Source organism: Stomoxys calcitrans, chromosome 5, assembly GCF_963082655.1.
Source record: "Stomoxys calcitrans chromosome 5, idStoCalc2.1, whole genome shotgun sequence".
Taxonomy (NCBI): Eukaryota; Metazoa; Arthropoda; class Insecta; order Diptera; family Muscidae; genus Stomoxys; species Stomoxys calcitrans.
In genome coordinates, this window is record NC_081556.1 from 52,220,992 (window position 1) to 52,248,889 (window position 27,898).

General features: G+C 37.6%; 1 protein-coding gene across 2 annotated transcripts; it reads left to right on the forward strand.

Annotated features, from left to right (window-relative positions):
* On the forward strand, positions 1–27,850 carry LOC106087487 (sodium-dependent nutrient amino acid transporter 1). Of its 2 annotated transcripts, none has more exons than XM_013252540.2 (10): positions 1–336; positions 17,746–18,039; positions 20,864–21,152; positions 21,209–21,446; positions 21,515–21,785; positions 21,846–21,949; positions 26,761–26,950; positions 27,005–27,281; positions 27,342–27,518; positions 27,579–27,850. In XM_013252540.2, exons 2-10 carry the CDS (start codon positions 17,845–17,847, stop codon positions 27,827–27,829), a joined length of 1,992 nt encoding a protein of 663 aa, XP_013107994.2. In that variant the 5' UTR covers positions 1–336; positions 17,746–17,844; the 3' UTR covers positions 27,830–27,850. The 2 variants fall into 2 exon arrangements, with proteins under 2 accessions (XP_013107994.2, XP_013107995.2); XM_013252541.2 differs by lacking the exon at positions 1–336 and adding an exon at positions 17,608–17,628.
* Positions 27,851–27,898: the final 48 nt, after the last annotated feature.

Sequence of the window (27,898 nt, forward strand, 5' to 3'; positions counted from 1 at the left end):
ATCGGCAGCGAGGAAACTGGCGACACTGCTATCCGTACCTCAACTGAAGTTCAATTGTTTGGGCTAAAGCTTTGTAATTCAAAAACTTGGTGAACAGTTCGTGTTTCAGCGCTTAACTCTATGGACGACAATCCGTTATTTAAGATAGTAAATAAAGCGGGAAAAACAAAAATTAATATGAAAAAGCAATAAAAAAGTAGTAATTAAGCAAACACTGAAAGTGATAGATAGATTAAAAACAAAGTGAAAAGAAAATTAACCCATTGTTAGTTAATATTCAAACATTCAATCAAGTGATTAGCTCTCGAGAACAAACAAACTCACCAATTTAGAAAGGTAAGTTTTAAAACTGAGCAAACAAAGTGCTGCTGACATTTTAAGCGGAAATGAACTAGTATTTCACTCATATACAGGTGAAAAAAAGCCATGATCAGTGTTTAAACACCCAAAGAGTATACGTTTTTCTAGTCTTCTGGGCTTATTTAAGTACCATTAATGGGTAAGATGACACTCAATAAAAGTATCTGTAGTTAGTTTGATTTCAAAATTGACAATGGACCATGGGTTAAGGTACCAAACCAATCAAAATGACTGTTTGAAAGAAGAAAGTGGCCAATGTGATTTCCAATTTATTTACTTTTAAAAAAATTCTAAGTTTGTTAAATAAACTTATTGAATATATAATTCCATTAATTTACTGTTTATTATCTTATTCTTATATATAAAAGTGTATTTGTGTTTGTTTGTTAGGTTGTTTGTCTGTTCCGTATAGACTCAAAAACGGCTGGACCGGTTTTTTTGAAATTTCCACAGACAGTGCATAACGATCCCGTGGTGAAAATATGGTACTACATTTTTTGATATCATAAGGGAGGGGGGCGGACCCTCCCCTTACAATAATTTTCAAAAACACCAGATCTCCGAGATGAAATTTTGTATGCCACCTTATGGTACAAAAACACGAAATCAGTATACCAATTTTGGGTCAAATAACTTGGGGGGACGCCCCATCCCAAAGCCCACCCGGACGGACATGTTTACCGATTGGAACAAAATGGGTATCAAATGAAAGGTATTTAAGAGGAGAGTACGAACTTGGTATACAAATTTCGCCCAAAGTGTTCGGAGGAGTCTCCCACCCCCAACTGGACTTTTTCACCGCTTTGGGCAATATGGGTATCAAATGAAAGGTATTTAAAAGAAGAGTACAAATTTGACATAAAAATGTATTCCTTGGTGTCTAAGGGTACTAAATTTTTTTAATATCTGAAGGGGGAGCAGACCCTGCCCCTTGCCATAAATTTCATAAACACTAGATATCTGAGATGGGTGGTGCGATTGAACCGAAGTTTTGTGTGCCCTCCTTTAGTAACCTAAAAACAAAAATTTGATAACTAAATATCGGATGGGGTACCTAGGGGGGTGCCCCACAACAAAAACCTATTAAAATATCTATAAAGACCAATCACGACAATATGGGAATCAAATGAAAGGTATTTAAGATTAGAAATCGTATCTCATATCCAATTGTGTTTGGGGGACTACCTCAACCCCCAAAATATCCCTAAATCCGACATATTTACCGACCATGGTAATATGGGACTCAAATGAAAGGTATTTGCGAGTAGGATACGCATCTAATATTCAAGTGTGGGACCAAGTTTCTGCGAGTCCATCCCTTCCCTATAATACCCCCAAATAGGACTTATTTACTGACCATGGCAATATAGGCCTCTTTTTTTATTTAAGTCTATAGATAATAAATACCCTTACAGACTAATAACAATATATTTACAAATGTATTAACCTAAGAATTTAAAATTAATATAATTTTCCTTTTTAAACTTTCTCGATTCTCAGATAGATCTATTATATCTTTCAGTTGATTAAATTGATAACATAGGTGCCGAAAGGTGCATAGTTGGTTCTATAATAAAACATTTTCAAAATATCTGGTCTGAAAGGAACGTTAAAGAAACTTCGACAGAAGAAAGCAGGAATATATTTGACCATGAATTAATTTAGTCAAAAACGTAATGTTTAGCATGGTTCTACGACTTTTTAATATAGGAAGCTTTATAAGATTTAATCGGTACTCATAAGAAGGTAATGAACTTCTGTCCCGCCCATCTCAAATAAAAGGTAGAATGAATACGAATGTAGAATGAGTGTAGAATACGAATCTGGTATTCAAATGTGCGACCAAGTGTTTGGGGGGCCGCCCATTCCCTTAAACACCCCCAAACAGGACAAATTTACGACCATAGCAATATGGGGTTCAAATGAAAAAATGAAAGAATGAAGTCCCACCCCAAGGAAGTCCCACCCCCAAGGAAGTCCCACCCCCATAACAACCCCAAAATAGAACATATTTGCTGGGCATGACAATTTGGGTCTTAAAGAGAGTGGAGCTCGATATTGATAGCTTTTAGGGCCCATACCGAAAACAGGACTTATTTGCTGACTTTTGCAATAAGGGGTTTAAATAAAAGGTATATGAGATAGGAGAACGAATTTGATATCCAATTTTGAGTCCAATGGCAATATGGGGTTGAAACAAAAAATGACATTTGCGAGTAGAGCACGATGCTAAATTATTTTTCAGGGCTAAGTTTTTGAGGAACCACCCCACCCCCCAAAACCCAATATTTACCGACCAGGTCAGTGTGGGGCTCAAATGAATTGGCCACTTCCGCGACCAATTTTCTGGGTGTCTTCTTCTTCCCCAAAACATATTTACTGACCATCTTCATATAGCCCCCACATAGACCGATCTGCTGTCTGCTGATTTAAGGTCTTAGGCCCATAAAAGCCACATTTATTATCCTATTTTGCTAATATTGAGACAATGAGTTGTGTTAGGCCACTCGAGATCGTGCACCAACAAGTTACCTCTTGGTGCTGGGGTTCAGCTCACTGGGGGCAAGGTTCGTCACAGCCAACATCTAAAAGGTAAGGGGTGTGTTTCGGAGGCACGGTCACTGAGCTCGGTGGGTCGGTTTGCGAGCGGCCACACCTTAATACACGGTTGGGCACTGGGGTTTGGCAGCCGGTGGGTGGTGACACGAAGCAGTGCAAGAGCTAACAATGCATCCAGAAAAATTCACAGTTTGATGCGGTTTATGGGCTGGTGGCATCATTGACCGTACTTCTTCAAAGATGATGCCAATCGTTACGTAAGTGTGAATGGTGAACGCTACCGTGAGATGATATCCATCTTTTTCTTTGCCCAAAATGCTAGAGCTTGACTTGCGTGACATGTGGTTTCAACAAGATCATGCCAAATGTCACACAGCACGCATAACAATGGACTTATTGAGCGGCGAGTTCGGTGAACATTTTAATTTACGTTCGGGACCAGTAAGACTATTTTTTGTGGGACTATGTTACAGACTATACAAACAAGCTCGCTTCAATTGAGGCATTGGAAGACAACATTGAAGCATTTATTCATAAGATACCTGCCGAAGTGTTGGAGAGTATGCCAAAATTGGACTAAGCGGATGAACCATTTGAGGCGTAGTCAGGGTCAATATTTGCATGAAATAATGTTCAAAACATTAAATTATATGGACCGTATCATCGATTCAAATAAAGATTTCATGCATTTTTCTGAATTGTATGTGTTTTTTTTTCAAAAACTTTCCTATAGCTCTTAAAAAATCACCCTTTAATAATAGTTGTGGAGTACTTCTTCGTTTTATACTTTGGGACCACTATTTGTGCTATAAAAAATAACGTAAATAAATTTTTATCCTTGTTGCGTTGACATTCTAGTTCATAAATATAGGCGTAAATAGTCGCTGTGATTGATGGTGTATTAAACAAGTTATTCCCAAATGTTGAAATAAATTCAACAATACGTCATATACGATAAAAGACCATAGCAAAAAAACGAATTACAACCGCCTTTTCTTGCCGGCGGTGTTGAACGATGGATATTTAGGTTATTGTTCTATGTAAATTTATACAACTTTTATCTCTGAATACTTTTATGGTGACTATATTACTTTATAGCTGTTCATTTATGTCAGCCAGAACAAGCAACATTGGGTTCATATACATATAATACGCTGTATTTAAGAGGAATATTCGGATTATTATGGTAGTCGGCAATTTGACACACTTGAACGATTTATTTGTGTGAAAAGTGAAATCTAAAATTTTAAAATATTACATCAATATTAATTTTCTTTAATATGTTATACCCTCCACCTTTGGGTTTACTCACGTCGCAGAGTGGGAGAAAATCGAAAAAAATAGAAAAAAATAAGGATAGAGATATCTCTTTGAAATTCTGAATGATTAGAGCTGGTAGAGATATCTCTACCTGTTCTCACACGACATATTGTTATTATTTTTTTCGATTTTCTCCTACTGTGCTTTGTCATTCCGTTTGTAACACATCGAAATATCAGGCTAAGACCCTATAAAGTATTTATGACTAATTCTTGATCGCTATGACATTGGAAGTATTTCTAGAAATGTCTGTCTGTCGAACGCTCCTTAACTTTCGGAGAAATAAAGCTAGGCGCTTGAAATATTGCACAAATACTTCTTATTAGTATAGGTCAGTTAGTATTGTAAATGGACCAGTTTTAATCTGTTCCAAAACATTCGATACAGTTGAAAAATATTTACTGAATCCAAACTGAGATCGTGATTACAGTGAAGAAACTTGATGACACAGTGAGTCAGTGACGATTTTTCAAAAAGTTTAGAAATGCTCTAATCTTTGCGATTCCTCTTTAGTTAATGACATCAGATTTACATTCACTTTGAAACAGGGGTATAATGAAAGAATTTTTCCCTGATGGGTGAAAATACAGTTTCCGTAATGATTCCTTGAATAATATTGAGAGAACACTAGACAAAGATTTGCACAGTGTTTTAGAATATTGCTAGGGCTACCATCTGAACAATTTACAATATGCAAATATTACAATACAGTATCAGCTGTTGTTAATGGAACAGATATCGTGTTATTTCCATGTAATGCTGCCAGGTCTTTTCGTCAAAAAAAAAATCGTCCAAATTGAAAAAAATCGTAAATTTTTTTCCGAAAATATTTTAAAAATTTGAAGAACACATTAAGATTCGCCGATTTTCGATGATTGGAACCCCAGTGGGAGGGTAAATAATAAGTGTTGCTCGATTTGGTTTACTATTAATTTCAATAAAACTATAAACAAATCAATATTTAATATCCAGTGGCAAAATTTCATAAAAATTTTCTCTAAAGACAAAATGTTAATAATGCTAAATTTCAATAGAAAAAACTTTATAAAGGCATAGTCTGAATAAAACTGTATCTAAAGACAGAAATTGAGTATTGTTTAAAAATAAAATTTCAATGACAATCAAAAGTTAAATGAAATGTTACATGAAGGCAAAGGAAATTTTTCCAAATACAATGAAATATTTGCATAGGCGAAATAAATAAATATCCATGGATCTGAAGCATGGGTACGTGTGAAAGCAGATGAGGTAGTGCTTGGAGTATTTGAAAAAAAGATTTTTCGTAAAATATATGGACCAGTTTGCGTTAATGAAGAATATAGGCGACATATGAACCTCGATCTGTATGTGCTATATGACGACGATAGCATATTTACACGCATTAAAATACAACGGCTGCGTTGGGTAGATCATGTTGTCAGAATGGATTAAGAAGCTCCAGCAAAGAAGTTTTTTGAAGGCAAACACGGCGGTACACGCAAACCGGGAAGACCAACAGTCCGATGGAAAGATCAAGTGGTGGGAGCCACTTTGAATCTTGGTGTCAGAGATTTTAGAATGAACGCATTATATCGAGGCGCTTGGAACGTTCGGCTAGTAAAACAAATGTTTTGTCATAGCCAATTACTACTGCACAATCTGTAATCTAAAATACTTAGATAATAGTGAAAAGAGAAGATAGTAAAAACCTTAAGACAAAATGTCAACGTTTACTAAACCTCAGATAATTTTTAGAAAGGTATGGAAAAGAAACGCCTTAGGAAAATTTTATTGAAATGTTCTCCTCTAAATTAATTTTATAACATGCTTTGAATTTTTTAAAAAATATTTTTATTGAATTCGGATAGAATTTTGCTGGAGTTTCTAAAAAATTGGTTAAAAGAAGTTTTTTTTTTATCGAAAACTAGCTGGCTCGGTGTGCTTCGCTACACCCTTAGGAATTTGAGGCCTCCTTGCGACATGGCCCAAATTTGAAAATACTTTATATTCGTAATTTACAGTCAAATACGTTTCGTCTGATTCCAATATGGATATACAATACATGTCCATTTAAGGCATAATTTTTGGATGAGGCGACCCACCTGGAAAGAACCCAAAATTTTTATAGAAGTTTGGTATTCTACTCTCAAGTAACTTTCGTTTGTATCCCATTTTGTCCCGATCGGCCTTTATGACCATTTGAGATCCCAAATTTTCATGTTAATTTCGTATTCTTCTACCAATTACCTTTTATTTAAAACCCATATTGTCCCAATCAGGAAATATGTCATATTTGGGCGGTTTTTACGGTTGGGGCGTGTCCACCGACACTTGGGATCAAATTGTTACGTTCTCCCAGATTATTTGACCCCAAAGTCTTCTACAAATTTCGTGTTTTTGGGTTACCATAAGAGTGCAAACCAAATTTCGTTTAAATCGGTCCACCCATCTACGAGATCTGGCGTTTTTGAAAATTGGGGTAAGGGGGAGGGTTCACTCCCCCTTCGGACATCAAAAAATGGGGTACCCAATATCCATCGGGGGTAAACACTATCATCTGTGAACATTTCATGAACATCGGTTCAGGCGTTTTTGAGTGTATTGGTAACATACAAACAAACAAAGCGCAACACATTAATTTTATATAATATACTAGCCGAACCGGGCCCGCTCCGCTGCGCCTTCTTAACTCTGTAATATCTTTTTAGGGTGGAGACACTTCGCCCTGAATGCGGATATCAAATTCGTGCCATTGTAGTCTATGACCCTGAATGCTTTCGAATCCTGGCGAGCACATTAGACAAAGCTGTGTTTATCCCCTCTTAATGTTGGCGAAATTTACGAGGTACAATGTCATGCATGGTCATTTAAAAAATTTCCTCCAAATAGGTTTCGCACTGCGGGACGCCTCTCGGACTCGGCTATAAAAAGGTCCCTTATCATTGAGTTTTAACTTAAATCGGAAAGCACTCATTGACGTGTGAAAATTTGCCCCTTCTCGGTTCCTGGTAGTAATGTTCTTTCTAGGGTAATGTTCTCATTATGAGGGAGAGACGGGACCTCAGACACTACGACTCAAATATGGATATCAAATTCGTGCTGCACTTCCAAATCCCTTTAATTTGAGCCCCAAATTGCCATGGCTGGTAAATAGGAACCGCTTGGAGGGTGTTTTGGGGCTGGGGCGGCTACCGGCATTTTACACTGAAAATAGAAATTAAATTGGTTTTTTTATTCCCAATGGAAAAGAAGTTCAGTTTAGGGGGTGCTTTTGGGCGTACCCCAAAACACTTGACTCCAAAATTGGAAATCAAATTCGTTTTCTACTCTCAAATTTCTTTCATTTGAGTCCCATATTGTCATAATGGGTCGAATAACCCATTTGACGTATCTTTAGGAGGAAAAGCACCACCTTGACTTGAACGCAAATTTTAATGTCATATTCGAAATCTACTCCCTAATACCTTTCATTTGAGTCCCATATAGCCGGTCGGTTAATATGCCCGTTTGGGGTACTTGGGGTGGGCAACCTCCCATTACTTGGACCTAATGTTTTATGTCATATTTGTAATCTACTGCCTAATACTTTTCATTTGAGTCCCATATTGACATGAACTTCGAGTATATATGTTTAGAGGAGTTTTGAGGTTGGGGACCCGCTGGATACTTGGACCCAACTTTTAATACCATATTCGTTTTCTGGTCTCCAATACCTTTCATTTGAAACCCTTATTGTGCCCATCGGACCACTTTCGGATATAAGTGGCGTTTTTGGGGTAAGAGGGAGGGTCCGTCTCCACCCGATATCTAAAAATTATGTAGCCTATGTTTCCTTGCAGACAAACGCACACAATCTATGAAAATTTTAAGAAAATGGGTTCAGCCAAGTTTCATACAGTCATAATGGGTCAAATGGCGTTTTTGAGGGGTGGTGTGACTCCCTATACTTCGATCTGATTTTGTATGCCACATTCGAAATATACTCCCGAATACCTTTTATTAGAGCCCCATATTGAAATGAACGTCCAATATGTCTGTTTGCGGGAGTTTTGGGGTTGGGGCGTCCCAATGGGTACTTTGACTCAAATGTTGATACCATATTAATGTTAATCTAATCAATGCATTTTTAACGCTTAACTAACTTATTGCTCAAACTTATTAGGATGTGAAGATGGCGTTAAAACACAGCTGTAGTTACAAATATTTGTTCAGTTCCGTTCAATAAAAAACCTCACATGGCAATTTTAAAAGTAAAATTCTAAAAAAATATTTTATACATTGTATTGAATAGTGATTCACACCTGCATTTCAAATTATAGTGAACACCAAGAAATGAGCTTTCAATTTCATGCGGCATCTATAACCGCAAAGTGCCCACTGTTGAGAATTTTGGAAATTATGAATGCGGCAATGCAACCAAAACTCAAATTGGCGGTTTACAATGACTGCACTTTTGCCACAGCACTGTGCCACCTGAATGCATCCGAATGCAAAGGCCACAACCATCGAATATTTCGTAATATCTCAATTGGCCAACACGTTCTCTGATGACTTTTGTTTTCTATGAATTCTTTTTCTTTTTGGCTGCACTATTGTTTGTTTTGTTTATGAAGTATCAACACGAGACTGTTAAAACATATGCAATATGTACTTAAATCTTAGGGTGTTCCAAATAATTTTGGCTTAAAAAATTTATTGACTTTAAAGCGAAATACCTACACTACAACTAACGTCAATAGTGGAAAAATGAATATAAAGATCTCCTATACATCGCCTGAAGGATTCTATTTGTCCTGTTTTACAACAATGTCACTTTGCTGCATGGGGATCCAGTGTCAATAGCTGTCTGACTCTGGTTGACTCTTTTTATACACTACACCACCACTGTCGTAGTAGCGACATGTTGCTGCATCAGGATAAATTTCGCACAATTTCAATTGCAAATGTAATTAAAAGCTCACGAAATGGGCCGAATCAACCCTGCTTCCATACTGTTGTCTCTGTTGTTGTTTGACTTTTGTTTGTGTTCTGACAAAGAAAGAGTCCATCGGATTTCGCATTAATTTAATAGGCATTTTCAACCATATTAGGTGTGATGGCTTCAAGGGCCGTGCGTTTGTATGTTGAATTTAAATCGTATTTATTGCGGAAACGCCTCTGTGATACAATTACCACATTAATCACGGTCGACAACCCTGTCTATTAGCTGTACTTTTTCCCAATGCATGTGTTTTCGTGTAATGACAGACATTTATTCTTGCGACAATTACACTGCTTCCATGGTGCACATTATCCTGTGAATCTGTTGGAAGTTGTATTGATGGCTTCGAACGCCAGACAACGGCAACAGCTCTAGCTATTGCTCCATGTTTCCAGGTTCGAATACCAGCCGGGCTCTGCCGAAATGTTTCATTTTCAAGTTTTTTGCCTGTTAGGGCGAAGATAATAAAATTTCACAATTTTTGTTTGTTTCTCTTTCGAGAAGAGCTCATTGATCGGAGATTTTCTTTGCAAATGGAAAAGGAAAGCCAGAGACAGCAACACACACATTAACCACTATGGGACGCGTTTCGTCTTTGGTTAGAAAACTTTTCAACCATATTAGCTGCTTCAAGGGCCGTGCGTTGGTATGTTGTATTTGAATCGTATTTATTGCGAAAACGCCTCTATGATACAATTACCACATTAACCACGCACAATTTTTGGTTTGGTTTGTAGATAATTTGATAATGGTCTTTGTCAAAGGTAATTTGTGTCCAAATTTAGGGACCAAAAATGTGAATATATTATAATTATTGTTTTGCTTTATAAAATAAATACATCGATGTCCTATATTTTGGATAATACCTTGAAAACGGAGGAAAATTGGTTATATATGAAGTTTCGAATAGCACTAATCTATAACGGATGCCATAATCCAAAAAATACGAATCTCGATCGTAATAAGTCGATTACGGATGCGAGGAGAGGGCCCCTGGTTTATTTGCATACACCCTATTAACTGCAGTCGCTGTACAGGTTTGAGTGGGTTGCTTATCTCTATTTTAGTACTTTAACAACTTTAGTTCAGCGTACTACGAAGTCATTGTGTCAACAGAAACATTGTCGGTAAGCCTCTTAGCATGGATCTGCATAATTGTCTTTTTGGGGGTATATGAGTCTAGCGACAGGTTTTCGCAGTCGCTGCTCTTATAATGCCGCACTCACCATTAAAACGTGAACAGCACCCACAGATAAGATCACTTAACTGAAATGCATGCGCAACAAAGTGACTCAATGACAGCAGGTTTAGCATGTATGTAAAAGCCATTGGATATTGTAAACAAAATGAAACTAGTTTTGAGCGGTAAATAGGAATTTCGCACGCCATTTATCTTTAAGCTAATGTGATGAGTTAAGTATTACAATTCCCTTTAAAGCTCACCATATTGAAGTTATGAGAGCAGTTCATTTTCTTGTTTACTCTACGCCATTGGAAGTTGGTTTATCGTCGTCATTCGACTTGCAACTCATCGTAATATTGATCTCAGATCCAACATAGTATAAATATTCTTGATCGCCTAGACATTCCAAGTCCGCCCGTGCGTCTGTGTTTCCGTTGAAAGCAAGCTATCTTTTAAAAAAGTAAAAGCCTCTAGAAAGCGTAATAATTATACGATTTGGCTGAAATATTTAACGTGGTATTATTGGTGGATGATATATAAGGTTCGAGTCGGCCGATACTTCTCTCATGTCCGATTCAAGTTTTAGCTCAATGATAATAGACCTCCTCCTTCTTGGCCAAGTCCGAATTCCGTGTCGCAGAGCGACTTCACTTAGAAATGTTTTACCTGCCTGAAGTCCGCATTAGTAAGGGCAAAACCAATGGTGAATATTTTTTAAATGTTCCGCCAGAGTCCAGGTAGGGCTGGCAAAATATCGATGGCACTATCGATATTTAATATTTTGTTGGAATATCGATTGATATTTTTCCGATGGATACTATCGCAAAAGTTACCATACTGAATGCATCCTTCAGGATACAATACGCCCATAGAGGGCGCAATTTTCATCCGATTAGGCTAACATTTTGTACAATGATTTCTCTCATGACTTCCAACTGAGTTTATTAATTTTGGTTTTATTTGGTCTCTGCATTGATATTGCTTCTATATAAATCGATCTCCCGATTCTTACTTCTCATTTTCGTTTGAAATATAGGTGATGAGAAATTAACGATAGTATCGATATTTGTATTAAAACTATCGAAAATATCGAATGTTACGATTATCGATGGTTTGCCAGGTCTAATTCCAGGGGAATTGAAATTTGTAGATATGCCTCTAGCGGTGCTTGTCCTTGTGATAATACCCAAAAAACAAAGAATGTCAGATGGTCACTTGAAGAGGGCCATAACTTTGCTGTCATTGGCTAGAATATAACTCTTACTGTCGGGTTGGAGGGCAGAATGAAGATTACAATTACCGATTTCTGCAAGAGGCTACTATCCTTGCGAAAACGCCGAATCGATCGAAATGCTAAGGCGTTTAAAACACTGAAATGGTAAAGAACTCTTCTGTGGCGAATATACCAAGATGTGGCCCGATATTGAAAAAATTTCCGAGGTGAGAACAAAAAAGTAAAAAGGCGTTAAGTTCGGCCGGTTCGAACTCTGGATACCCACCACCTTGGGTATATATTTAAACCACCTTTTGTCATAATCCGGTGAAAAATCCATAATTTATGCTCTTATAGCAGCTTTATCGAAATATGGTCCGATATGGAGCAAATTCGACACGGATATTGAGAGGTCTAATAATTATAAGTCACTGTTCAATTTTGTAGAACAAAATATTGATCTTTTTGGTAGCCATATCCAAATATACGACGCGGATGTCGAAAAGCCCAACATAAGTCACTGTGTAAAATTTAAGCGAAATCGGGAGATCGGTCCATATGGCAGCTATATCCATATCTGAACCAATCTGGGCCAAATTGAAGAGGGATGTCGAAACACCTAACACAACTCACTGTCCCAAATTTCGGCGAAAGCGAACAATAAATGAGCCTTTTACGGGTTAAATACCTTATATACCTTAAATCAATGTTTATCCATTGTGATAACACGGAACCGGAGAAGGAAGATGTCTTCTAGTTCCTACACTGAAAACATCTTTGTTCTAATTTTAAAGATTCGAGCCAAAGATAAGCAAAATTATTTTAATGATGATCAATTTTCCAACTTTTTAAGGAAACATTCCCTTTGATGAAAAATATTTTCCTTCATATTGAGGATTTGTTTTATTTTGTTAGGTGAATAAATCCTTAACTTTGCGTCTGTTATTAAAGACAAAAATCCAAACGAAGGTCAAAATATCTTTGAAAGCTAGGAAATTGGCGTTGGGACAAGACATCGGTGAACCGTAGTTAAAGACGCAATATGGATTTACAAATATGAGCGTCTTTAAATATTTAATTTTTTTTTAGTTTAATAAAGCATTTTTTAGTAAATAATAATTGGACAGTCATCTATTAAATAAAATAAGAACCAATCAGTGACCAAAATTTGAAACGCATGGTCATATCCGGTAGTAAGTAGGAAATTAAATTTGAAGAAAGCATCTTTATTTTAAAGTTTTGGTTCTTTGGCTCACTTATATTACAAAAATCCTACGAATAAGGAAAATTCTTAAATTTTGGGTAAATTTTTTTAGTGTACCGTTGAACGAACAATTCAGATCGTTTGAAAAAACCCCACAAACTTCTTCCGAGTGAATATTACCCAGTCCATAAAGAAATAAGATAAGAAATAAAGTAAGATGGAACTTTTTCTGCTTGCCCGTGCACGACTCACGCACATCTGATGTTTTATAATCTCCCCTTCATCGAATCTCTCCCAACTTCTGCAAAAGTCGTTGCTCAGTGAACCAAACTTCAGAATTCGGTCAGAAGTCTGTACGAAAGTCTGAAATTTTTTCCGAATATGGAGTGGTTGAAACGATGTCGGAACGAAATGTCGGAGGGAAATCCGATGTTTTTGCCGAAAATCCTGATAGAATGCTTTCAAATTTCTGAACCAAAATGAGAAATTCGGAAGGGAAATTAGAGTTGTTGTTAAGAATTCTGACCGAATTCTGATATTGAGTCTTAATGAATATGGATGTGTTTTCCCACTTGTCTTATCGATTTCTGACTGCATTCTGGATTAAAATTTTCTAAAAATCGGATATACTTTGCGAGTTGTCTTATGGAATTCCAAACGAATTCTAAAAAAATTCTTATGGAATTTGAATGTGTTTTTCCTTTAGGAATCTTTTTTTCATAGCCGATCCGAACGGACTTTTACATTGCATAGTACCTCACAAATGTCGCCAGAACTAGTAGGGCTGAACATTTATTCTGATCTTCTCGTCAGGATTCGAACCCAGCCTCTCAGCATCATAGGCAAACATGCTAAACTCTGAGCTAGGGTGGCCTCCAACAAAAATATTCAAAAAAAGCATTCACAATAAACACTCGACAACGAGTTTAGATATCGTTCAGGATTCCTTTCGAACTGTCAGGAAAAAATTCTACCATTAAAAATGTGCCACAAAAAAGCAAGCACAAAAAAAGACCGACATCGAGTTCAGAATTCATTCCGGATTCAACCCTAACTGTCGGAACAAAAACAAAAATACCATACGACAGGACTTTCAGACATCGTTCAGAATTCTTTCAGAACTGTCGGAACAAAACTTTCTATATACAAATAAATCAGAAATTGTTCAGAAGTCTTTCCGATGAGCCGAAAGAAAAAATGTAAAAAATGTACGTCAAGACGAACAGATATCGTTCAGAATTCTTTCAGAACTATTGGAAAAAAATTTCTCCAGACAAACACTCCAGAAATCGTTCAGAATTCCTTGAATTCAAAAAAAAAACTCCTGCGATAAGACGTTCAGAACTGTGGGAAAAAATTCCTCAGAAAATCAAACAGAATTCGGAACGATTTCGGTAATTTCTTGTCGGAAGAGTTCAGAATTTGTACAGAAATGCCTGACATCCGAAACTTGGTTCACTGGATAATTACAAGTTTTAGTCCATCATAATATTTTCCAATCAGACAGTGACATAACTAACCAACTGCCATACCTTGCTTTTCGGGCCTGATCCTGATCCTTACATGTTGCCAGATGAACGCCCATAATACTAAATTTACCATTAGAGAACAGGGATACTTCTCTCATATCAATGAACTGGCGTGCCACTTAGCGACACTACTTGGTAGAGAAGTTTTAACATGGCAGGACACCTCACGAATGTAGCCAGCATTATTAAAGAGATAGCTGCTGAGGATTTTTTTCTGATGTTCACGCCGGGGTTTGAAACCAGGCTTTCGGCGTTATAGGCGAACATGCTATCCTCTGCGCCACGGTGACCTCCAATGAATACCCACAGATGCCAATTCGCCTGGTATGTGTAAGGTAGTGAGTAGTTTCGCAATCAGGTTTGCTCTAGAATTCTGTTGGCCGTCCCCAAAACAGGTGAATTTTGATCTGTCCAGCAATCTCGTTGAGAGATCTGTGCCAGTCGAGAGGGGTTTTTGAATTTCGAAACGAAAAATATATGGATTTAATGGCTGCTTGAATGTCTAAGAAAATATTAATGGCAATCGTAGTTATGGTATTACAGCTTATTCATTCAACCACTTTCCTAATTGTAAGGATTTCTGCTTGATGCACACTATAGTGATCGGGTAATCTCCTTGATGCGACCTAGTTTTTTGCAGAACACCCCAAATCTCATATTTGTGTATTCTGGAACCATCCGTATATAAGTCCCTGTATATTCTATTATTATTTATGGTAGTCCTCGTTATTGTATTATATCTTATCCATTCAACCACTTTTCTAATTGCTTACAATTGTGTACAAACTAAAGTGGTCGGATAATTTCCTCGATATGACCTAGTCACAGAACGTCCCAAATCTCATCTGGTCGTCTAGTTTGGAACCATCCGTATAGAAGTCTTCGTATATTATATTATCAACGATATTGTTGTTGTTGTAGAAGCCACGTATTAGCATGTTCCGATTCATAGAACCGATTACCGCGGGAACGTGATAGCCATAGGATTTCAAAGACGCCAATAACTGGCGTTGGCATATTCATGGCAATCATAGGCACTCAGTGGTAAGAGTCAGTGCTGCCTAGGTAGTATCCAATTATCATGTGTTGAGCCAAGGATATTGTAGTTTCAATCGGTTCTATCAGGAAAAGTGGTACAGAACTTTTTATCAAATAGCAGCTCAAACAATTTGTAATCTACACTACCTGAAACATCGTGCATTGTATAAATTATAACACAGTGTCCATAGCCGTCTCATAACCAAAGAGAAAGCTCAATTAGCCTCACATTGGTGGGGGCAGCATTTTGTCTAGTCACAATGTCTAGAGGAATAAGGTGTAGCATAAAATTCAGTGCATCAGATGGTGTCGTTCTCACTTTGGATGTGATCTACAAACTAGCCATAATAGAATTAAAAAGTTAGTCACTTGCTCAATAACCAAACAACAACAAAAATTTACGATACAACTCTGTGTGGATGGGGGTAGAAATTCCCACCCATCTGTCTGTTTGCATTGACACGTGCAGCAGCCAAAAAATCAAATGATTTGTGATTACAAACGTATAATTGAAAACATTTAAAATCTGGAAAAATAAACAAAATGTGAAAAAAATTTGATGTTCTAGTGGGATTGGGATGCAACTCTGAAATTGGAAAATTTCATCAGCTGGCCTGAGCTTTACCTTCATAATTCTGCTATAAAACTAGCTATACTTTGGACCCGGCGGAATATTGAATTTTAGGTGGATTTTTGAAGCGCCAACCACATTTATATACAGTTAATGCATGACACGACACACCCAAATTTTCCTTATGGCTATCTTGCAGGCGTAGTCGTATAGGGCAGGTATTGGCTTTGTTAGCTTTTCCAAAATGTTGGGCCTTTGAAGTCCATTCCAAGACTCTCCTCAGAAAATAACTGCCAACCATTAACCGCAGTCGATAGTATCTGCATTGAAACCACATGCTGACGGAAATCCACAGTGTTTAGAAAAATTATCTGCAGCAATTAGGTCTGTAATCCCAGATCCTTATTATGTGTATTATGTTTAGAAAAACGTTGGACTTTGTTCACGATAACAGTACATGTTTTTGCAATAAATTCTTGCAAGAATTTGTGACAAACATAACGTTTTTTACCTTGACAATACCTTTAATTCTTGGTATACATATTGTAGAACATGTTATTCGGGGTTTCAACTAGCTTTTCTTTATTTATAAATTAATTTAACGTCAAATGTTTAAAATGGATTACGTATATTGAAAAGGATTACCAGCTCCATTTATTGTTTTAACATAATTTAAACTCAAATTTTTACGAATTATATGCATATATCAGTTAGTAATTCAAACTCTTCCGGAGTAAATTTGGATTTACTTCGATGTCATGATATACAATTATATTAAAAGCATTCTACTTCACAAAACCTATTATGGTTTTGTTTTATGATCTACAGTTTTCGTTATGCTATAAATAAAACAAAAAAATTGTTGTTGCTTTCGCACATTTAAATACCCACTTTGTGATGCATGTTTCATTATCGCGTAAATGTTACCAAACAATGCATGTGCCTTGGAAATTCTTATTGTGTTTTCTTGTACCTGGCATCCATTTGTGTATTGCTCTAATGATTTTTGTCATTGTACATACCAGAATTTTTCTACCGAAACTCTAAAATATACTTTCTGAGTTTATCATTCTGTTTTACACTCATTCAAAACACAAAAGGACAAAATGTTGTGTGTGAAAACGTGTCTACACCAGTGACGAGCACACCATTGCAATTAATATTTTCTTGTGTACGTGTGATTATTTTCTTGTGTACGTACAAAAGAGTGAGTAGTTTTGGCCACCACTACGCTCAAAAACTCACCCTTTCTCTCAAGTAGGAGAGGCACACGAGTATAATTATTGGTCTGGTACACGAATAATCGTTTTCGGCTATCAAAACACTTTCACAATTAAAGAGTTGTTGATTTTATAATAAAAGCAAGGTCATTGCATCGTAGATAAAGCTACTAAAGTGTTTACAATAAACAAAATTAGTTACGTTAAATAATACTACGTTTATGGCTAACGCTTGATGTGCTGAAACGAAACGTTCCACGGTTACAATAAAAGCAAAACTTCGTGACGAAAGTATTTTGTTTGTCGCAAATTTTAATTTTTTGGTGTGCATTTAGTTAACAATTATTGGCAAAGACAATGAACAGAATGTCATGCATCAATGGAATGCTTGTTTTGTAAACTTGCAATTATCGTGTCACTTGCTTGACCGCTATTTTTTTTTTTGTCGAGTGTATAACTGCAGTGCAAAATGTACACTTGCCAATGAAAATTGTTTAGCATTAGTTTTCTAGTTTGGACATTTTTCAAATTGGCAATTTGATCAAAACAAGTTTTTCTTATGCTCTTGTGATTATTTATTTTTTTCAGATCATGCCATTGTCCTTGGCAAATATTTTGTTACTTTTGGAGCATAGCAAAAGAGTCTAAGAAGCTATTTATTTCGGATTTGGAAGTTTGAAGGATACCATGGCTGCTGGCAATGAATTTGAGAGCGATGCAGGTTTTGTAAATTTTGCATATGTGCCTTCCCGACATGCTTCGACTACATCAATTCCTGGTGAATATCGCAAAACCCTCGACTCAATAGACTACACAGCGTCCGTTAAGACGAAAATCGACGCAGCATCCACAGGAGACCATGGAATAGATCTCAATACAAATGTAAGTGAAATTAGTTTTGGCATAAATTAAAGAGGTATCGTTACATTGTTATACCCTTTGTAAAAGTAAATGTTTGGGTTATGTGGGGATACTTGTGTCTTCAAGCAAACCAAATAAATATTATGAAAGTTCCTTAAATTATAAATAGATATTCTCTTTATAGAACATATAGAAATCTTGTGTGCTGCTAAAACCTCACAACATATACTCAAACAAAAAACAGTAAAAGTGTGTTCGGCTAGGCCGAATCATATATACCCTTCTCCATGGATCAAATTTGTCATGTTCTTTGCCCGACATCTCTTTAAAAGAAGCTGTATAATGTTATGGACCAATTCTGACCACACTTAGTTTAGATATTGGAGACCAAAGTCATTGTACGAAACTGCAGCCAAATTGGATATGAATTACTCCCATTAAAGTCTCAAGAATTAAAATCGGAAGATTGGTGTACATGTACGCAAAAAAAATAAAACGTTTGAGACACTTTTACGAGAAACAAAATACTTTTATTAGGAAGTTTTTCTTTTATTGCAACTATGTAACGTTTCGCCTCAACATATCAAACGGTAGCCATAAACGTGGCATTATGAAATGTAACTAACATTGTTGTTGGGCACTATGTAGACGGGCCGTAGGCTCGAAATGTGGTCTGAATCCGAGGGTAGTCCACTGGTTCTACGGGAGCGTGATTAGACCAATACTTACTAACCCCTCAGTACGACGATTGCGCATACAACATTGTGAAACGGCGAAACGATCGGTAGGATGGCGAAAATCCTATGGGAAGATCCAGATTGTGAGAAGTCGAGGCTATTACTGAAAAGAAGTAAGAAGAAGGTCAGTATAGCTATTGGTATCATAACGGGACACACAGGACTTTGAGCTCACTTATTTAAAATCGGTGCGGCAAGTGATAGCATGTGTAGGGCATGGAGGGAAGATGATGAGACGTTGGAGCATTTCCTATGTCATTGCTCGACTTTCGCGGCTAACAGACACTGGTACTTAGGTGGGGGCATGACATGAACCAATTTAGGGGAGTGGTATGGAAAACAATTAAGGATTTTTTAAGTAGCACGGAATAACTAACTTACAATTTTCTTTTTCGAGGTTACGTTTTAGTTTTTTAAGCGCACAACAAGCCGATTACTGGCTTAGGCGTATGTCTATAGCGGAATGGGGCAGATTAATATCTGCACCCTCTTTTCAACCTAACCTAATGGGTTTTAGTATTAACTCTAGCCTTGCCCCACCGGAATTTTGGACCATTCCAGTGCAATGACTTTTTTCGGATCATACATACTGGCATATTTGTATACCCCCCACCATAGGATGGGGGTATAATAACTTCGTCATTCCGTTTGTAACACCTCGGAATAAGCATCTTAGGTCCCATATATTCTTATATAACATATATTCTTGATCGTCATGATATTTTAATTGATCAAGCCATGTCCGTCCATTTGTCTGTCGAAAGCTTTTTCTAAGGAGATTTACTCCTGTTTGCTTGAAATTTTGCACAAATACTTCTTATTAGTGTAGATCGGTTGGTATTGTAAATGGGCTAAATCGACCCATGTTTTGATATGGCTACCATTTAAAACGAAATTTTGCACATATTCTTTTTGTTTGACTTCTAACAACTGTGCCAAGTATGGTCTAAATCAGTTCATAGCCTGATGTAGCTGCCGCTCTCCCAACAACTGCGCTAAGTACTGTCTAAATCAGCCCTTAACCTGATGTAGCTGCCATATAAACCGATTTCCCGATGAGATTTCTAGAGGCTCTACAGAGCGCAATTCGTATCAATTTTGGCTGAATTTTTGCACATGTCGTTTTTACCACTTCCAACAATCCTGCCAAGTATGGTCCTAATCGGTTCATAACCTGGTATAGCTATCATATAAACCGATCTCCCAATTTGACTATCTGAGCCTCTGAAGGGTGCAATTATTACTTGATTTGCCTGAAATTTTGGAAGTGGTATTTCTCTGTGGCTGCTAACAGCCATGACAAGTACGGTTCATATAGGTCAATAGCTTGGTATTAGTCATATATATTGGGTTGCCCAAAAAGTAATTGCGGTTTTTTCATATAGTCGGCGTTGACAAATTTTTTCACAGCTTGTGACTCTGTAATTGCATTCTTTCTTCTGTCAGTTATCAGCTGTTACTTTTAGATTGCTTTAGAAAAAAAGTGGAAAAAAAGTATATTTGATTAAAGTTCATTCTAAGTTTTATTAAAAATGCATTAACTTTCTTTTAAAAAATCCAATTACTTTTCGGGCAACCCAATAATTGAAAAAGTCCTTCAAAGAAGTTGATAAGTGCGATCCGTGGTTAAGGGTATAAAAGATTCGGCCAAGCAGAACTCAGCACGCTTTTTCTTAGTCAGTCCTTACCTTGCTTTCTAAAATGGCACAAATGGCAAAAGTTCATTGGAAAGGCATTTGCGGAATTGTTGTTAAAAAAAAAACAAAAACAATGCCAGGTATGGCTTGTAGTTTAAACAAGTAGAAGAAGTATTTGTGCAAAATTTCAAGCGGCTAGGTTTACTCCTTCGAAAGTTAGCGTGCTTTCGACAGACAGACGGACGGACGGACATGGCTAGATCTACTTAAAATGTCATGTCGATCTAAGACGATCATGACGATCTAAGGGGTCTAAGACAGATATTTCGAGGAGTTACAAACAGAATGACGAAATTAGTATACCCCCTTCCAATGGTGGAGGGTATAAAAAGGCTGAAACTGGACAGAATTTTAAATCCGGCACAAAGTGGTTCATCTTTAACGGAAATTCTACGCTTCTATCATTTTCAGAAACTTCCATTGCCCGATGAATATTCGCAGCCAAATATATCGCCCCAGCGTGATAGTTGGGGCAATGATGCAGAATTTTTAATGTCCTGCATCGCCTTATCTGTGGGTCTGGGCAATGTTTGGCGGTTTCCGTTCACAGCACTGGACAACGGTGGCGGAGCCTTTGTGATACCATATATTATAGTATTATTTTTAGTGGGTAAGCCGGTGTATTATATGGAAATGCTTTTGGGACAGTTTTCCAGCAAAGGCAGTGTTAAGGTCTACGATTTTGCACCAATAATGAGAGGTAAGAGTTTTTGAGTTTAAAAGCTTTCCTATGCATTGTTCGCTTTTCTTTTTCAGGTGTGGGTTATGGCCAAGTTTTGGCCACTGGCATTGTCACAACTTATTATGCCACTTTAATGGCTTTGACTTTGCGTTATTTTGTCGATTCCTTTTATTCCATTCTGCCTTGGAGTTATTGCCGCGCAGAATGGGGTAATTCTTGTATAGATTCGAAACCGAAAACAGACAATTTTTATTTACAAAATTCAACAGCTATTATGGATGTGAAAAGCACTTCGGCGGAAAACTATTTCATGTAAAGTATCGCATGAAATGTGAAGATTCAAATCGATGTTAAGTTTTTTTTCATATAATTCTTCCTAGCAATGTGATACTGCGTCAAAAGAATGGCATCGACGATGGCCTTGGTAGCCCCAGTTGGTCATTAGCATTGACATTGGCCTTTTCATGGCTCGTCATAGCTCTTATCATGTTAAAAGGCGTTAAAAGCTCGGGAAAAGCTTCTTATTTTCTGGCATTATTCCCTTATTGTATAATGGCTATTTTACTTGTACGTTCGCTAACTCTGCCAGGAGCCTTTGATGGAGTTCTCTACTTTTTGAAACCTCAATGGGATAAACTCTTGGACCCCAAGGTATATTATTAGTAGACGTTTGCTTAGACACAACTTTAATATACAATATTTTTATTTCAGGTTTGGTATTCTGCAGTCACTCAGGTTTTCTTTTCATTGGCTATTTGTTTTGGTAATATCATAATGTATGCTTCATATAATCGCTTTGGACATAACATCAAAAGGTAATAAGAAAAGTATTGTGGATTCAATGTATCACATATCTTTTTAAGAGACTTTAGAAAATCAAATTGTCGGACAGCCGAATCTTGGCAACCCATCACCATGGATTCGGCACAAATGAACTTAGGTGACGTAGTAGACTAATCGTGAGATCGGTTACTATGCGAGTTATATCAGCCAATAGTCCGATTTGAAAAATACTTTAATCATAACTATCCAACCAGTAAGGAAAGGCAAAAGTCGGGCGGTGCCGACTATATAATACCCTACTCCACCTAGTGCATGTAGTACTTTTTATGTGTAGAACTTATCTCGAAATCTATTCAGATTTTAATTTGGATACCAATTGAAATAGCAATTTAGGACCTTGTAAGATTTTCCTACCATAGGACAAAAGATTTGGATTTCACATCCTTAAAAGACCCTATCGGATAAAAGATTATATGGGTGCCAATTTTTATGACACATACTGGGACGTCAAATAGAGCATCTCACGCCCTAGATTGTAGAGATGTGACCAAAATTGTAGTTTTTACTGCTTTAAAAGTCTATATCGGATGAAATATACACATTGGAGCTATGTCTAAACTTGGACTGTTTTTAATGAAATTTTGCGCACGTATTGGAACGACAATTTAAACGTCTCATGTAAAATCGGGCGAAAATTGTGGATTCTACACCCTTCAAATGCCATATCGGATGAAAGATTTATATGGTAGCTATATCTAAATCTAAACCGATTTTTATGAAATTTTCCACACATATGAAGACGTCGGATCAAAATTGTGGCTTCTACAGCCTTAAAAAGCCAAATCGGATGAAAGATATATATGAGAGCTATATATAAATCTGAACCGAACCAATTTTTATGAAATTTGCACATACATTGAAACTTCACAAAAACGACTTCACGCCAAATTTGGTAAAGATCGGACCAAAATTGTGGCTTCTACAGCTTTAATAGTTCAAATCGGATAAAAGATATATATGGGAGCTATATCCAAATCTGTACCGATTTTTATGAAATTTTCCAGATACTTTAAGTGCAGTAACAAAACAGTGCGTGCGAAATTTTTATGCAGATCGGTTGAAATTTTTAGCTACTACCGCCATTTAAGTGCAAATCGGGCGATACATATATATGGGAGCTATATCTAAATCTGTCAAAGACGTCAAATAAAACACCCCATGCCAAAAAAGTAGTGGCTTCTACAGCCTTAAACGGCCATATCGAATGAAAGATATATATATGGGCTATATCTAAATATGGACCGATTTTCATGAAATTTTTCACACATATTAGGACGTCAAATGAAACACCTCGTGCAAAATATTTTAAAGATCGGACTAAAACTGTGGCTTCTACAGCCATAATAGTCTATGTCGGATGAAAGATATATATGGGAACTATATCTTAATCTGCACCGATTTTTGTGAAATTTTGTACACATATGTAGACCTCTAGTAAATACACAAATTTTGTGAAGATCGGACGAAAATTGTGGCTTCTGCAGCCTTAAAAACCATATCGGATGAAAGATTTATATGGGAGCTATATATAAATCTGAATCCATTTTTTTCAAAATCAATAGCGTTTGTCCTTGGGTCAAAAAAGTGGCATGTGCAAAATTTTGTGACAATCGGACAACAAATATGACCTGCACTTTGATTACAAGAATAGATGGACACACAGTGGTGGTGCAGGGTATAATGATAATCAACGTTTTTTATACCCACCATCGACGTTTTTTATACCCACCATCGAAGGATGGGGGTATATTCATTTTGTAATTCCTTTTCCAACACATCGAAATAACCATTTCCGACCCTATAAAGTATATATATTCTTGATCAGAGTAAAAATCTAAGACGATCTAGCCATGTCCGTCCGTCTGCCTGTTGAAATCACGCTGCAAATTGCAAATTTTGCCCATGAACATTTCACTAAGGAACAGGGGCAAACTTCTCACATATCAATGATTACAGTCCTATACAAGTTTAAGCTCAATGATAAGGGGTCTCCTTTTTAAAGCCGAGTCCGAACGGCGTGCCCCAGTGCGACACCTCTTTGGAGAGAAGTTTTACATGGCATAGTACCTCACAAATGTTTCCAGCATCAGGAGTGGAAAACCACCGCTGAAAATTTTTTCTGATGGTCTCGCCAAGATTCGAACCCAGGCGATCAGCGTCATAGGCGGACATGCTAACCTCTGCGCTATGGTTGAAATCACGCTACAGTCTTTAAAAATAGAGATAATGAGCTGAAACTTTGCACAGATTCTTTTTTGGTCCATACGCAGGTTAAGTTCGAAGATGACTTTATCCTGAACTATATCGGCCTATATGCTGAGCTATATCGGACTATATAGACCGATCCGCCGGTTTAGGATCTTAGGCCCATAAAAGCCACATTTATTATCAGATTTTGCCGAAATTTGGGACAGTGAGTTGTGTTAGGCCAGGCGATATATTTTTCAATTTGGCCTAGATCGGTTCAGACCAATCTCTCGATTTAAGGTATTGGGCCCATAAATGGCGCATTAATTGTCCGATTTTCCAAAAATTGGGACAGTGAGTTGTGCTATGTCCTTCGATACCCTTCTTCAAATTGGCCCAGATCGGTCCAGATTTGGATATAGATGCCACATAGACCGATCTCCCGATTTAAGGTTTTGAGTCCATAATAGGCGCATTTATTGTCAGCTTTCGAAGAAATTTGGGACAGTGAGTTGTGTTGGGTCCTTCTACATTCCTCTTCAATTTGGCCCAGATCGGTTCAGATTTGGATATAGCTGCCATAAAGACCGATCTCTCGATTTAAAGTTTTGGCCCCTAAAAAGCGCATTTGTTATCCGATTTCGCCGAAATTTGGGACAGTGAGTTGAGTTAGGCCAGTCAATATCTTTCTTCAATTTGGCCTAGATCGGTACAGATTTGGATATAGCTGCTATATTGACCGATCTCTCGATTTGAGGTTTTGGACCCATAAAAGGTGCATTTATTGTCCGATGTCGCCGAAATTTGGGACAGGCAGTTAAGTTGGGCCCCTCGATATCTCCTTGGAATATGGCACAGATCGGTCAAGATTTGGATATAGCTGCCATATAGACCGATCTCTCGATTTAAAGTGTTGGCCCATAAAAAGCGCATTTGTAATCCGATTTCACTCAAATGTGACTTATGTTAGACTTTTCGACATCCGTGTCGTATATGGTTCAGATCAATATATATTTGGATATGGCTACCAAAAAGACCAATGTTTTGTTCTACAAAATTGAACAGTGTCTTATACACATTAGACCTCTCAATATCCGTGTCGAATTTACTCCAAATCATATCACCATATTTTGATATAGCTGCTATGGGGCATAAGGTATGCATTTTTCACCGGATTTTGGCAAAAGGTGGTTTACATATATACCCGAGGTGGTGGGTATCCAAATTTCGGCCCGGCCGAACTTAACGACTTTTTACTTGGTAAATTTTCAGAAAAACCAATCTTTAAATCGAAGCAATCAAGGAAGTTGCTATTTGCTAAATATTAGTTGTCAAAGAATTTTTTCTCCAAAAATAGGAAAATTCTTTTAAAAAATGGTTCATGGAAGGTATTGTGGATACCATTAAAAAGATTAAGGCATCCAGCGACCTGTCCAAATGCAAACAGCATTCCTATGTCAAGGGAAGTGACATACCTATGTCAATGGAAGACCAGTACCACTCCTATGGGTGTCTCCACTCCTATGGGTGACCACCACAAATAAACTTTTACGGATGCTGAGTAATACTATATAATACTTCTAAGGGGTATGAATCCGAATCCGCTTTGTAGAAGTGCCGAAAGGGTCTTGGAGATGGCATACGACTGGGGTAGATCTAGGGGTCTCAATGTTAACCCAGAAAAGGCTGAAATCTGCTTGTTCACAAGGGAGACGAAGGTGGATAGAGGATATGGAAGAAATGGAAGAGGATTCCAATCGGATACCTGAGACGACACTTGAGGTCGAGTGCTACTAGCGGCACAGTCTTGACGGAACTCTGGTATTGCCATCTGGAAGTTCATGCTACACAAACGGATCAATTCTAGAAGATAGAGTGGGCCGGGGGTCTACATTGAGAACCGAGGGACTGAGATGGATGGTAAGGTCACGAACAGTCTTTGTGTGTAAGAAGGAGATTAACGTCTTGCCTGAGGATGGCACGGTCCGCATCGTTTGGATGCCAGGCCATAGCGTAGTAAAGAGCAGACGATTTGCCAGTGATGGCCAAAAGACTGCCGTCAATAAACTTGGTTAACCTGAAGCCCATTGTGTCGACCCAGCCCGAGTTATGGGCTTAGGCTATGAACGCATGTAACACTGTGGAATAGCGGAACTGTTAGTACAACGGAGATACTATAAAAAGATCCGGTTCGTGAGAAGAAGAAGGAGTTCAGTATCTTAACGGGACACAGTCATGTGTGTACCGAGCTCACTTATACAAAAAAATGTGCGGCATGTGATAGCATGTGGGTCATGTAGAAAATGACGAAACTTTGGAGCATGTCCTATGTCATTTCCCCGCTTTCGTGGCTAACAGAGACCTGCACTTAGATGGGTTTGCTATTACGCCTTTATGTGTTATATCTATCCAAAGTAGTCTAAGCTCACTATACTGTTCTCCTAGCTTCCTGTTTGATGTGGGTACCGGAATAAATCTAAGATTACATCATTTGGTCCCTCCGGTCTTCGTTTGCCCCGTAGTTTCGGTGTTGACAAAAAGAGATTCACTGAGAGCATTTTGTATTTCTATGTGTATGAATAATTTTGTATTTCAGGGACTGCAACATTGTCACCACTTTGGATACGTTCACATCGCTGCTTTCAGGAATAATAATTTTCGGAATCCTTGGAAATTTAGCCTATGAATCAAATACCACTGACATAAGAAGTGTTGTTGAAGGAGGTCCTGGATTGGCCTTTATTTCATATCCCGATGCTATAGCGAAATTTAAATTTGTTCCTCAGGTAAAAGTTTTTTCTCCATGTAAGAACGCCCGAATAACAATCTTCTCCTTTAAGATATTTTCAGTATTATTTTTCCTTATGCTCTTTGTCTTGGGAATTGGCAGCAATGTGGGCATGGCTTCCTGTGTCATGACTGTGATAAAGGATCGTTTCACACAAACAAAACACTGGGTTATTGTGGTGAGCATAGCACTGGTATGCTATTTGTTGGGTCTGATGTACATAACACCCGGCGGTCAATATGTCCTAAATCTTTTGGATTTCTATGGGGCGTCGTTTGTGGCTTTGGTCCTGGCCATATTTGAATTGTTAGCGGTCGGATGGATTTATGGTAAGTTTGAGTCTTAATACAGATGTAGACATTTACAAAGTCAACAAGTTTGATTTTCAGGGGTCAAGCGCCTCTGCAAGGATATCTATTTTATGCTTGGCATAAAGACTTCATGGTATTATCGTATCTGTTGGGGCATTATTACGCCAGCATTTATGGCAGCTATTTTGATGTATACTCTGGTGGAATACAAACCATTACAATACAACGATTACACTTATCCCTCCGGAGTTTATGGTACGTTTTATAGTGTAATTGAAATAGGATTTTAAATTCTGATGTTTCCGTTCATTGCAGTATTCGGTTGGTGCTTATCGGCCTTTGGCATTGGACAACTGATTTTCTGGGCTGTATATGGTGTCCACAGGCGTACCGGAGCAACGCTTTGGGAGAAAGTTGTGAATTCATTCAAGCCCAAATCGGACTGGGGACCTTTAGAACCTACTACCCTGAAGGCATACAAAATATATGTGGATGGCATGAAAGTTGATGACATGTTTAAACCAAATGGATTTTGGTATAAGATTTATGATAATATTTTTAATTAAATGATCACCAAGTACCTGTAATGAATGTGAATGTAGTAGCCGAACCAGGCCCGCTCCGCTGCGCCTTCT

Bases quoted from the DNA above. Each gene is read 5' to 3' on its own strand.
- LOC106087487 (XM_013252540.2), top strand. From the start codon at position 17,845: ATGGCTGCTGGCAATGAATTTGAGAGCGATGCAGGTTTTGTAAATTTT. The intron at 21,950-26,760 runs GTAATAAGAAAA...TTTGTATTTCAG, and splicing joins TTTGGACATAACATCAAAAG to GGACTGCAACATTGTCACCA. The intron at 26,951-27,004 runs GTAAAAGTTTTT...TTCTCCTTTAAG, and splicing joins AATTTAAATTTGTTCCTCAG to ATATTTTCAGTATTATTTTT.